The 13,843-nt window shown below is 46.2% G+C and overlaps 1 protein-coding gene across 4 annotated transcripts in view; it reads left to right on the top strand.

Annotated features, from left to right (window-relative positions):
- Positions 1 to 13,843, top strand: part of CFAP57 (cilia and flagella associated protein 57) — an 88,501-nt gene that overhangs the window by 15,878 nt on the left and 58,780 nt on the right. For all 4 annotated transcript variants that reach the window (XR_003094632.1, XM_025206962.1, XM_025206958.1 and 1 more), the window contains 6 exons: positions 4,813 to 4,978; positions 5,396 to 5,509; positions 6,296 to 6,508; positions 9,007 to 9,180; positions 11,331 to 11,492; positions 12,016 to 12,171. Coding sequence is in view for 3 of the 4 variants with exons in the window: in XM_025206962.1 (XP_025062747.1) it covers positions 4,813 to 4,978; positions 5,396 to 5,509; positions 6,296 to 6,508; positions 9,007 to 9,180; positions 11,331 to 11,492; positions 12,016 to 12,171 (985 nt within the window). In the remaining variant the exon portion in view is untranslated. The remainder of the gene's footprint in view (positions 1 to 4,812; positions 4,979 to 5,395; positions 5,510 to 6,295; positions 6,509 to 9,006; positions 9,181 to 11,330; positions 11,493 to 12,015; positions 12,172 to 13,843) is intronic.

The following is a 13,843-nucleotide window of genomic DNA, read 5'->3' as shown; positions in this document are numbered from 1 at the left end:
CTACCGTGGGGGTCTTCAAGAGGAGGTTAGATATGCATCTGGCTGGGGTCATCTAGACCCAGCACTCTTTCCTGCCTATGCAGGGAGTCAGACTCGATGATCTATTGAGGTCCCTTCCGACCCTAGCATCTATGAATCTATGGAACGACCGAGGGAAGACAGGACCAAAACATCATCCACCCAATCTGAAGGCAATCATCATCAAAAACGTGGGAGGCGAGGCCCCCCTAGTGAACCGACCTGAAGTTGTTCCAATAACCAAGCTGTTCATCCCTAAGAATAATGGCAAGGCTAGAGAGGAATCCCCATATGAGATGCACTGGAGAGAGACACGGAAGACTACACCACCAATCAGTCAAATTCACCATACAGTGTAGAGTGGGTAAGATAACTAGTAGGGTGAAAGTGCTTGACTTTAGGAAGGCTAACTTCAGTGTTCTCAGGAGTTTAATCAGTGATGCACTGCAGGATAGGAGTATTGGTGAGATGGGAGTTCAGGAAGGGTGGTTGTTCCTAAAGGAAGTGATCCTTTGAGCACAGAGAGAGATGATCCCAGTGTGAGGGAAAGGAGTGAAAGGGGCCAAAAAACTTCCTTGGCTAAACACAGAAATCCAGGGGAGCCTATGGGCAAAGAAAGAGGCATATAGGCAGGGGAAGCTACCAAGGAGGAGTATACCTATTTGGCCTGCACTTGCAGGGAGGCAGTTAGAAAGGCCAAAGCAACTATGGAGCTGAGGCTGGCAGCACAAATGAAAGACAACAAAAAGTCTTTTTTTAGGTATGTAGCGAGTAGAAGGAAGATGCAGGGCAACATAGGACCCCTACTGAACAAGCAGGAGCAAATAGTGACAGACAGGGGGGACAAGGCTGAGCTCTTCAATGAGTTTTTTGCCTCAGTGTTCCTGAACAAGGGTCAAGATAAGTCTCCTAGCAGGTTCTTAGATGGTTATCAAAGGGACACCAGCCTACCACCTGTTGATGCTGACTTGGTGCAGAGTCACTTGGATGGACTGGATGCATTTAAGTCAGCAGGCCCAGATGAGCTGCATCCGAGGGTACTGAAGGAGTTGGCCAGTGTCCTAACAGAACCACTGGCACGGCTGCTTGTGTGCTCATGGCACTTGGGTCAGGTCCCGGAGAACTGGAAAAGGGCTAATGTGGTCTCTATTTTCAAGAAGGGTAGGAAGGAGGATCTGAGTAATTATAGGCCAGTCAGTCTCACCTCCATCCTTGGAAGTCTTTGAAACAATTATTAAGGATCATATTTGTATGAGTCCAGCGGGACAAATAATGCAGCAGGGCAACCAGCATGGATTTTGTAGCAGGTAGATCGTGCCTGACTAATCTGGTTTCATTTTATGACCAGGAGTAGAGGTGGATGTCATTTTCTTGGATTTTAGGAAGGCCTTCGATATGGTATTTCATCCCATTCTCATAAATAAATTAAGAGGCTGTGACTTAGGTGTTTACATGGTCTAGTGGGTGGCAAATTGGCTTGGGGGTCACACCCAGAGAGTGGTAGTAGACGGGTTGGTATTGACCTGGAAGGATGTGGGTAGTGGGGTTCTGCAAGGCTCCCACTACCCATCCTTGGACATGTACTCTTCAATGTCTTCATCAGTGACTTGGATGTGGGTGTGAAGTGTACTCTGTTCAAGTTTGCAGATGATACTAAATTGTGGGGTGAAGTGAACACTCCGGAGGGTAGGGAATGATTGCAGGTAGACCTGGACAGGTTGGGAGAGTGGACAGAACACAATAGGATGCAGTTCAACAAGGACAAATGCAGAGTGCTGCACCTAGCAGCATACGAGCTGGGGAATAACCCTCTCAGCAGCACAGAACTGGAAAGGGATTTCAGAGTCATAATGTACTCTAAGATGAACATGAGTCGTCAGTGTGACAATCATCAGCAAAGCAAACCACCCTTTATCATGCATCAGCAGATGCATGACAAATAGAACCAAGAAGGTGATACTTCCCCTCTATGCGGCATTGGTCAGACCGCACTTGGAGTACTGCATCCAGTTTGGGCACCGTACTTTAAGAAAGATGCAGATAACCTTGAGAGGGTCCAGAGGAGGGCCACTCATGTGGTTAAGGGTTTGCAGGCCAAGCCCTTTGAGGAGAGACTAACGGACCTGGACCTCTTCAGCTGCTGCAAGAGAAGTCTGAGAGGTGATTTTGTGGCCTCCTACAAATTTATTAGGGGAGTGCAGCAAGGAATCGGAGATGCTCTGTTCACCAGGGCGCCTCTTGGGGTAACAAGGAACAATCTTCACAAACTGACAGAGAGCAGACTTAAGCTAGATATTAGGAAAAACTTTTTCACGGTAAAGGTGGCCAGAATTTGGAATGGGCTTCCAAGGGAGGCGGTGCTCTCCTCTACCTTGGGGGTCTTTAAGAGAAGGCTAGATAGGCATCTGGCTGGGGTCATCTGACCTCAGGACTCTTTCCTGCCCAGGCAGGGGGTCAGTCTTGATGATCTGTTGAGGTCCCTGCCGACCCTAGCATCTATGAATCTGTTAGCAGAAATAATATAGCTATACAAAAGCAGGTAGCTCTTCACTCTACCTGCATAACACAGGCTTTAGGCCATCATTTTTAGCAAATGTCCCTTGTACATTTACTTGCTAAGTGGTGTTACTTCCTTCACTTTGGTATGGTTATGAGAAAGCAATATATTAAGATTCATTTGGGTTTCCTTTCATAGATGGGGAGAGAGGAGATTTTTTGTGGGATCCCCGTGTTAAAATATTGGCAGAAAGTCAATAGATGCCTGAGCAGCAATTGGGATAAATCCTGCTATAAATTAGTTGCAACTGTTCAAAACTGACAAGCTCCATGAATATGAATGAGTGAAGAACTCATTAATCACATTACACAGAATGAACTCCCTCTCCATAGTAATGCTATACCTATCCTCTGAACAGTCACTACTGCAGACAGAGCATGAATTAATACAAGGGTAGCCAACTTGCAGCATGAGTGCCACAGCTGGCACAGGCAGCCTCTGTGGCATGTGCCAGATCAGGGAGGGGACAGGTAACATAGCAGCAGCAGAAAGGGCAGATAGCAAAGCAGCAGATAGGGCAGGGTGAAGAAAACAGAGTAGGAGGTTGGGCTAGAGACAGAATAGGAAGCAGAAAGCACAGCTGCAGATTAGGTAGAAGAAGGGGATAAGAGTGGCGCTCTGGGAGGGGCATCAGAGTGGCTGCTCTTCAGCACCCCTGCCAAAAGGGTACTCTCACCACCACTCCCCACCCTGAACTTATACATGAGTATTTCACCCTGCCTGTGAAAGACCAAACTCCCCACTGCAAGCTACAGACATTTACCTTCACAACTGAAAACACATACAGAGTCAATGGGAACCCAATGCAGACTATGAAAAGCATTTGAAGGTAAGAGCACTGGGTCTGATTCCCTAAGCAGATGGGCAACTGTGTGCTACGCTAAGTCTTGAGTAGTTTTTAAAGGTTCATAGATTTCATAGTCATTAGGGCTGGAAGGGACCTTGGAAGATCATCGAGTCCAACCCCCTGCCGCAAGGGCAGGAAGTCAGCTGGGGTCATAGGATCCCAGCAAGATAAGCATGCCCTGCTCCTCCCCTTCCCCCCGCTGCTGTGGCAAGGACGGGGGGAGTGGGCCCAGTTCCCATGCAGCAGGAGGGAAGGGGGAAGCGGGCCAGGATGGTGGGGGGGACGGGGACCATGTCACTGACTCACCCACTCCCTCCGTCATTTTTGATGGGCAATTGGCTAGTGTTCTTTATATCAGTGCCAATCTGATATTGGACCTATGTATCGGTGCACCTCTAATACAAAGCTGCATTGCTGTTATCCACTGTAGGGATGAGCTCTTCTCTAAGCATGTCACCATATAATTATATTCCCCAATGAGACAGACAGATGCCTACTATCTATATAGTCATTAATTAAGGATTTCTCACTGCATTTTTAAGCTCTGAAATACTCCGCATTTCAGGTAATTTTATTGTTTCACAGGCCGGGGAAACATAGACTATTGTTAACATGCCTCCCTAGGAGGCATTGAGTGTTGGCTGCAGCCAAGGCTGGGGATTTTGAAGGCTGGGGCATACTATCATGTTTCTTGAGACTTAGACAGAAAGATTCCTGGATAGAGGGTCTTGCCCCTCCACATAAGTTCAGACTGATTTGCCATATTGGGGGTCAGGAAGGAATTTTACCTTGTGGTCAGATTAGTATGGACTGTGAGGGGTTTTGCCTTCCTCTGGAGCAGGGGGCATCCTTGCTGTGATTCCTTTCTTCCTGGGATGTCTTGAGTGTATATTAACAACCTTGGCTGCCATGATCCCTATGCTTTACCTTTGGCAGTTTTAGGTGTTATGTCATGTTGTATCTGGGTTGACTGTAGTTTTGCTAAAAGGTTGGACAGTGGATTTGTACTGGATGGGTTTGGATAGGGGTGATCCTGCCTCAGGCATTGGTTGGACTAGATGATCTATGGAGGTTCCTTTCAGCCCTACTTTATTCTGTGTAACCAAAAGTGTCTGGTGACATGCCAACACAACCTCCTTCATTGTATAACAGTGCACAAGCGAGTCTGTGCTACTGCAAACCTGTCCTACTTTTCCCCATGGGTTTGAGGCCTCAAATGCCTGACCTTGCCTTAAAGCATCATCTCTATGATAGTGACAGAGCAAGGTAATAAAGGCGGATACTAGTGGTATAAATGGCCCTTGTCAGTGCAAGGCTTGGCATCTTCCTAACTCTTCATGGGTCAGTAGATTGGGCTGTGATATTGACTGGATTGACTCTTCTTTTGCAGCACTTTGGAGCTGTATAAGGAGTACCAGGAGGAGGCGTATGCAGTCTCTCTTCACCCCACTGGCCTTTATATTGTGGTTGGGTTTTCTGACAAACTGCGCCTTATGAACCTGCTAATTGATGACATCCGTACTTTTAAGGAATTCACTGTGAGAGGGTGCAGAGAGGTGAGGAGCAATGCGGAAGTTGAGTTCAAGGGAGTTTGGAAGATGGGGTAAGCAGAATGGCAATGTGGGAATTGGGACAGGGGAGCAAAGAGGAGACTGCAGTGAATGCTGAGAGATCTGGGAAAAGAGGCATAAGTGAAAAGGGGCACAACAAGAACTATAGGCCTGGTGTCTGAAGAAGAGGCAAGCTGGAGGACACTTGTGGGAGTGGAGGTTACAGGAGAAACAAGGCAGCTAACAGCACTGGGGGAGAAGGGCTTCATAAAAGATGGCAGCCAGACTTGGAGGTTTCTTTCTGTGTGACATTCAAACACTGGGTGACTGTTGTAACATCAGTAGGAGACTGGGAGAATGGATTCCTCTCTTCAGGGTTTCACTGCACCTTCAGTAGTGACTGGGTATGCTTTCTCTCTGCAGTGTGTCTTCAGTAATGGGGGACATCTTTTTGCTGCAGTTAATGGAAATGTGATTCACATCTACTCTACCACCAGTTTTGAAAACATTAATAATCTGAAAGGACACAATGGGAAGGTCAGTGTGATGCCTACAACATAATAGGAGTAGCTGAATTAGAACCAGTGGATATAATTTTATTTTAAAATTCAAAAAAGATTTTGTCTGTGTCCCTCACAAGAGACTATTAAGGAAACTAAGTCATAGGGGAAATTGTATCTTGGCCAGTTTCTAATCCAAGACAGTACTTTACAAGGACCTGAATAAGTGGTTAGTTTCATCATTGCACAAAACTGATAATATGACAACTTTTGTACTACAGTCAGTGTTTAATATTGACCTGTAAAATGGGAAACATTGACACAGATTTCATCAGACCATTTATTTCCTATTATTTATTTTAATGTTTTTCCAGTTCATTGCTGAAATGCAATATCCTGCAGTGTGCTGATCAGATCATAATTTCCCCAGGGCTGCAAGTCAGCTGCTGATAACCAACTAATGCAACGTACCAGATACAGCTGAATAATCTTATAGCAGGGAGTGGTTGGTAATGGTAGCAGAGTAAGGCATGAAAAATTATGGGGCTATATTACAATGCTGCATCAGTGTTCACTAATGTGATTATAGAGTAACGGATACCATTTTTCTAAAGAAAAAAAGGAATTATAGGTATAAAGCATGTGGCTAAAACACCTCTGAAGTTAGAAGCACAACTGTGCCATAAGAAGCTGGCTCCACTGACTTTGTAAACCACAGCAGTCAGAGATTTTTCAGTTCAGTGATCCCTTCTAGCAAGACACAAGTTCCCTCTTAGGCTTTATATGTGCACATGGGGACTCTGGTGTGTTCCCACTTTCCCAGGTGCGCTCAGTCATGTGGAGTGCGGATGACAACAAACTGATTTCCTGTGGCACAGATGGTGCTGTGTATGAATGGAGTTTGTTGACAGGTAACAGGGAGTCAGAGTGTGTGCTCAAGACCTGCAGCTACAGCAGTGTTGCCATTTCGCCTGATGCCAAAATCATCTTTGCTGTTGGATCTGACCAAACACTCAAGGAAATTTCAGATTCTTCGGTAAGTTGATGAACAAATTAGTATGCAGGAAATTCATGGCTGTAGCTTTCAGGAAATGATGACCTTGGGGGTGGTGGGCCAAAATTGGTGCTTTGTTCTCCCCATCCTCTCAATGGCAAATTGGAGTGAACCTGTTCTTGGCATTTAGTATCTTTTAACATCTCCAATTCCTTCTAAGTCATGAATGCTAGAAGCTGCAGAAAGAGAAGAACAAGACACAGACCCATCTAGATATGCCCTACCTGAATAGTCTTCCTACTAGTATCCACTCTCTGCCACTGTGAGGCACAGGACACTGGGCTAGAGGGACCTGTGGTCTTCATCCAGTATAGTATCCTGTATACTGTTTTCTATGTTTTTATATGGTGCCCATCACCATGGACATCCAGTTGAAGGATATGATGTATGAAGTTATGCTTGCCATTGCCAGGTTGCAAAGCAAAATGCTTTGGGGCTTTTCTGATGCTACATAGGGCCAGCAAAGATTTTTTTCATAGATTTCATAGACACTAGGGCTGGAAGGGACCCCGGAGGATCATCTAGTCCAGCCTCCTGCCCCAGAGGCAGGAAGTCAGCAGGGATCATAGGATCCCAGCAAGATAAACTTCCAAATGTCTCTTGAAGGCATTCAAAGTAGGTGCTTGAACCACCTCCAGTGGCAGCCTATTCCAAACCTTGGGGGCTCAGACAGCAAAGAAGTTCTTCCTTACGTCCAGCCTAAAACAGTCTTGCAGTAGTTTATAACTGTTCGACCTTGTCATTCCTTGGGGTGCTCTGGTGACCAAACGTTCCCCCAGATCCTGGTTAGCACCCCTGATAAACTTGTAGGTGGCCACCAGATCACCCCTGAGCCTGCGGTTTTCCAGGCTGAAGAGTCCCATAGCTCTCAGCCTCTCATCATAAGGCCTGTTTTCCTGACCTCTGATCATGTGCATGGTTCTTCTCTGGACTCTCTCAAGCTTCTCCACATCCTTTTTGAATTGTGGGGCCCAAAGCTGGACGCGGTACTCCAGCTGCGGCCTCGCCAAGGCCGAGTACAAGGAGAGAATGACGTCCTGGGATTTGCTTGAGAAGCATCTGTGGGTGCAAGCCAGCATTTTGCTTGCTTTACTAGCCGCAGCATCACAGTGAAGGCTCGTGTTCATCTTGTGGTCAATCATGACCCCCAAGTCCCTTTTGCCTGTAGTGCTAACCAGCGTAGCACTGCCGAGCTTATAAGCATGCTGCAGGTTTTTCCTCCCAAGGTGGAGAACCTTGCATTTTTCGGTGTTAAACACCATCAGGTTCTCGTCTACCCATTTCCTGAGCCTGTCAAGATCTGCCTGGGTCACCCTCCTGTCCTCATGTGTGGATGCTTTACCCCAGAGTTTGGTGTCATTGGCAAACTTTCCCTCCTGTTGCTAGAGGTGTCAGGTGGGTTTTTGCACTATTGGGTATTGGTTGCACCTAAGGCTGGGGATTTTTGCCTGGGGTGTGCCAATGCTCCTTCTGGAACTAAAACCAGGAGGTTCCTGCCTAAAGGGTTTTGCCTCTGCTTGCAGTCAGACTAATTTTTACATTTGGGATCAGGAAGGAATTTTACCCCATGGTCAGATTGATATAAACTGTGGGGTTTTGCCTTCCTCTATAGCTGGGGGTGTAGCCCTCTTCCTTGGATCTGTCAAATGCATTTTAACAATTCTCCCCATGGTGGGACATTGACCTCCCTTGAACCCTGCTTTACCTGTGGCACATTACAGCACTTTTGGTGCCTTTAGGGAATGGGCCTTGTAGTTGTGTAACAGGGTTGGTTTATGTAGTTTTAGCCTAGACAAGAATTTATACAGGATGGTTTGAATAGGGACCATCCTGCCTTGAACATGAGGTTGGAGTATATGACCTCTGGAGATCTCTTCCAGCCCTACTTCTCTATGATTCTATGATATCTGAACACTTGTTGCCATTTCATCTTAATTTATGATTCTTTAGCAATTTTTCAGTCATAGTATCATAATGCTTAGGGTTGGAAGGGACCTAAACAGATCATCAGGTCCAACCCGCTGCCCCGGGCAGAAATGGGTGCTGGGGTCAAAGCACCAGCCAGATATCTGTCCAGTCTCATCTTGAAGACCCCCAAGGTAGGAGAGAGCACCACCTCACTTGGGAGCCCATTCCAGAGCCTGGCAGCCCTAACTGTAAAGTTACATGACATCAAGTTTCTGAGACACTATATTGTGTGCATCTGCTTCAGTTTCCCTTGCCTGCTGTTTCTGTCAAGGAAAGCAGTCAATTATGCAACAAATGTTATAATGTTTAAAAGCTGCCAATATATCAAAGGTCATTTATGAAGCTGGATGTTAACAAGAGTTAATTGTTGCTCATGATTCCGTACCTCTAAGCATGTATGTTTGTTTCTAATTGTTTTCCCATTGCTGTCTACAGGCAGAGTGGGGTGACTGGTGGTCTTGTACTGTTAACCTAGCAGCACTGCTTAGTCTAGACCATTCTGTGTTTTTTAGATCCTGCGTGAAGTGCCTACTTTTGATGTTGTTTATACTGCAATAGTTGTGTCTCATTCTGGGCGTATGGTATTTGTTGGCACTTCCATGGGAACCATCCGATCTATGAAATACCCCTTGCCTTTACACAAGGAATTCAATGAGTACCAGGCCCATGCTGGGCCCATTACCAAGGTAAGGCATGTGTGTGTGTGAGTGACTTGGACTCCCCTGCTCTTTGTCTCTGATTTCTTCTTTCCAGTGTATAGGACCTGTTAGAAGTAAGGCTACATATGCCATGTGGAGAAAATTAATATAGAACTCTGAGTTTGTTGGCTAAAGTCTTACTGACAAAAAGGGAGCTAATGGGTAAATCCTGCAGGAATTCCATGGGACTATAGACTTCCGTAATCACCTAAGGTCCTAATCTGATAGAGTGTATCCTCCCTGTAGGAGAATTTTCCATCTGTGTGATGGGGAGAGGTTCAGAGCATGCTCAGTGGGCATTTTCTGAGTTTTGTAGAGGGCAGAGAGACATGCATATTCTCCCTGCCCAGCCTAATATAGATTCACAGATGCAGGGTCGGAAGGGACCTTGTAGATCTTCTAGTCCAACCCCCTGCCCTGGGCAGGAGAGAAAACTGGGCTCAAATGACCCCAGCCAGGTAAATGTCAAGTCTCCTCTTAAAGACCCCCGGGGTAGGAGCCATCACCACTTCCCTTGGAAGTCGGTTCCAGATCCTAGCCGCCCTGACTGATGTAGCGCCTCCTGATGTCTAGTCTAAACCTACTCTCTAGCAACTTACGGCCGTTATTCCTTGTTACTCCGGGAGGCGCTCAGGGGAACAAGGTCTCTCCCAAACCCTGCTGGTCCCCCCCCTAGTAAGTTTATAGATGGCCACCAGGTCCTCCCTCAGCCTTCTCTTGCGAAGGCTGAACAGGTTAAGGTCCCGTAGCCTCTCCTCATCGGGTCTGCCCTGCTGTCCCCGGATCATGCGAGTGGCCCTCTTTTGGACCCCCTCAACATGATCGAGGCTTGCTGCTTGGACATAGTGCAGGAAGGAGCCTCTTATTTCTGATTGGTCAGCTGGTAGAGTGAAGGAAGGTGTCCAAAAATGGGCCTAACATTGGACCCTCACTCTTACCCAAAGCTTGGGATGTGTCAGCATGGTTTTAAAAAAAACGCTAAATGCCCAAACCCTTTAAAATTAGCTGTTGTCTTAAATGTCATTGTCATAGGCAGGCCAGTGACCTAGAGACTTTTTCTGTCCAAAGCTTATAATAATTTCCCCCCACCATTCTACCAACACCAGGGAAACAGTGGGATTGTTAGTGCAGACAGGGCTGTAGTAGCAGCCAGTGTGGTATCTTGATCTCGTGTGACAGATGTAACTCTTAGAAAATTCTAAATAAACTTCAAACCCCAAGAGTCTAGATGGGTACACTGCTTAAGAACAGCTTAAACTTCCTAGAACATTTCAAAAGCATACCAGGAAAATCAAGTACTATTTTGAGCCAGTACTCCAGGAACCGGCTCAATGTTATATGGGGACATAGAACATTGTGTGCCTAGTGTCTGGTCAGTCTTCCAAGAATACCAAATTACACTGTTCCTCACCTCCTTCCCCAAATGCATACAGGGCAAGGGGCTGCTCTGGAATGCAGCCAGTACTCTCCAGTCCAAACCCCTGCTCCCTAAGGTTCCAGGCTCATTTGAGGCGAGGGGGAAAGGAGTAGAGGAGTTGTCAGAAGCTGGGGGTGCTGTGCGACTTGCCTCTCCTTTGCCCCAAATGAACCTGGTGCCCTAAGGCGCAGGGTCTCTAGCAGGGAGGTGAAACTGACAGCATGGTTTATAAGGCGGGCATTGAAATGCTGCAGAAATCGTGGGAAAGGGAGGAGCATGCAGCTCTCCTCTTTCCTGGGAACCACAAGCAGGGACCACACAGCCCTCCCCATACCCCCAGTACCTGGCAACCCCTCCACTCCTCCCTGGAAGGTTTGTCTACTCTACCACTCACTGGTGGAATTTCAACAGCTGTGCATTCCCTAAAAGTTGAGGGTTCCACTTGGCAATGCAATGTACATGTGGATACTTCTGTCCAGGGACAATCACGAACCAGTTCCCAATCAGTGACTGTCTTGAAATGGTTTAAGTGTTGTGTCCATTTGCACCCTAAGAACGTATTCGCTCAAAATCCTAGTAGCTGAACTACATCAGCATTCCCACCATAGATTCAGCAGTGATAGAAAATCTTAGGAGAGTAGTCCAATGTAAGTGCAATTTGTATCTTCTTTTTTGTGCCATACCTCTACTCTCATTCTTCTGTCTCTCTCTTCCTTTTTAGATATCTATAACTTGTGATGACCAGTTTCTGTTGACTGTCTCAGAGGATGGCTGCTTGATTATCTGGAAGGTATATGATAAAGAAGGGCGGGGCCTGAAACGAGAAAGGGAAGTAGGATATGCTGATGAGGTGCTGATCACTAAAGCAGACATGGAAGAGAAGGTAAGAGCAAATTATGGATGCAAATCTCATGCCCCCTTCTCTTCTCTTATGCTCCCAGTCTGTGAGCTGCATTTACAGAATGCTGTGACCACTTGCACGACAGCACAAACAAGCAGGTTGGCACAGCATTATTCAGAAGGAGAGGCTGCATCCAAGTACTGGAGCTTCCAGTACTGATGTGCAAGGAGTAGCATGTAGATAGCTTCCATTTCAGGTACTGCAAAGAGCAGAGGCTCTGTGACTTGATGGAGAAATCATTAGAGATATTGAGAGCAGTGTTAGCAGAATGGGCAGACCTAATATTTCTGTATGCCAGACAACATGTGTAAGAGGAACAAAAAGTCAAGTTTCAGAGTCAAAATCTTTTTTTATCTGAATGGCCCAAATCATTTGAGTATGTTTAGGAAATCCTGTTTCAAAACTGCCTTTTAGAGGAGCGGTAAAAATGTAGAGGCAATGCCTTCAAACAGCTGCAGTTACTGGTAAAAACCTCTCTGTTAGCATGTCATCTTTCTCCTGACAGACTCTAGTCATGAAGGAACTGAAATCTCGTGTGGAAGAACTGCAAATGGAAAATATGTACCAGCTGCGTCTCAAGGACATGAGCTACAATGAGAAGATAAAGGAATTAACTGAGAAGTTCATTGAGGAAATGGAGTCCCTTAAAATAAAAAATCAGGTATGATGCATGTTGTCACAGCAAATATCAAGAAGTCTCTCCCCTTCTCACTAACATGTTAAAATTTGCAATCCATGGAATATAGGCATGAATCCCATTAAAGCACCTGAAAAATCAGATTCTTCTTTCTGTAGGCTGCAATAAAAATATCCTGTGCTGTAAGTATCTAGGCTAAGAGGTGAACCCTTTTGAGAGATGGAAAAGACACCAGAGGTCTTATAACGAAACTGTAGGTTTCTGTATGAGAGTGGTTATACCTGTGAATACTGACTCTGCCTGGGGCTGAAAATTGTGAGTAAATAGCACCATTGTTAGTAGGACTGGATTGTGCTGTGAAATCCCCCTGTAAATTTCATCCTTTGCACAAGTGCTTTTTCTTGTAGGGACTTAGATGTGCATTCCTGAATTGCATTGGCAGTTTCTTATACAGCGTGGGTTCTCGGGCTCTTGCTAGCATTCGGAAGGAGGGGCAACAACCTTTACCATATACTTTACAATCAGGAGGAGCTAAATATGAGTTTACTCTTTATTGCTTGGAGGCTGAAGGAGGAGGGATACTGTGTTGTGTGGGCTGTGTTGACAGGGCCCCATAACCTTCCAAATTTTGCAGTTCAGTGGCTGTGGAATTTGTCACAAAATTCATCTTTTGCTACATACTTGTGCTCCAGTAATTTTTGTGCAGTAGTGATGACACTTCAACTTCTGGCTCTGCTCTCCTTCTCTTGAAGGTATTCAGGCTGTAACCTTCTGGGTTCTCTGATGTAGCACCTCTCATGTAGAGTCCTTCTGCTCTTCCATGGCAACAGAGAAGCCTAAAAGCACTGAGCCAAATCCAAAAGGTACTACAAGTACTGCCATGCTATCGGACATGTATGTTAATTGGACAGCAGTTGTCATCATTGGCAATCCCTTGATTCGAGGATGATCTCTACCATGGTTCATTTGAGTCCTGAAGTGAGTTAATAGCCCAGTCCTTGAGGCATAGATCTGTCCAATTACAATCCATCCACAGAAATTGCAGCTCCTTCCACAGGAGAGAGTAGGCTACAGGCTGGGATTCCTCTCCTTTTCTTTCTCTGCTCTCTCTTCTCTGAATTGAGGGCAAGACACTTTACTTTGAAATGGGCTGCTGCTTCACTGAGGTTGTGATGCCACTGGGGTCAGTTGGCAGCCAGCTCCTCCCAACTTTTTATGTCAGCATTCATTGACTTGAGGTTTGCTATGTCACTGTAGTGTTTCCTCTGGCCACCATGAGATTTCAGGCTGTTACTAAGGAGTTGGACGGGAGTATAAGGCATTTCTCTCATCCTGTTTGGTCTTGTGGCTTCAGCTGGAGTTTGCCCTGGAGCACAAAGATTGGTGTGGAGAAGTGGTGCCTTCACAAGAGAAGGTTGAGGGTGGATCTTGTGACCGTCTATAAATTCACTAGGGGGGACCAGAAGGGTTTGGGAGAGACCTTGTTTCCCCTAGCACCCCCCGGGATAACAAGGAATAACGGCCGCAAGTTGTTGGAGAGTAGGTTCAGATTAGACATCCGTAGGAACTACTTCACAGTCAGGGCGGCTAGGACCTGGAACCAACTTCCAAGGGAAGTGGTGCTGGCTCCTACCCTCTGTCCGCAAACTTGGACAGAGTACGCTTCACTCCCTCGTCCAAGTCGCTGATGAAGACA

Source organism: Alligator sinensis, unplaced genomic scaffold (assembly GCF_000455745.1).
Source record: "Alligator sinensis unplaced genomic scaffold, ASM45574v1 scaffold781_1, whole genome shotgun sequence".
Taxonomy (NCBI): domain Eukaryota; kingdom Metazoa; phylum Chordata; order Crocodylia; family Alligatoridae; genus Alligator; species Alligator sinensis.
The sequence above is the reverse complement of the archived record's forward strand: the minus strand, read 5'-3'. Positions and strand labels throughout refer to the sequence as shown.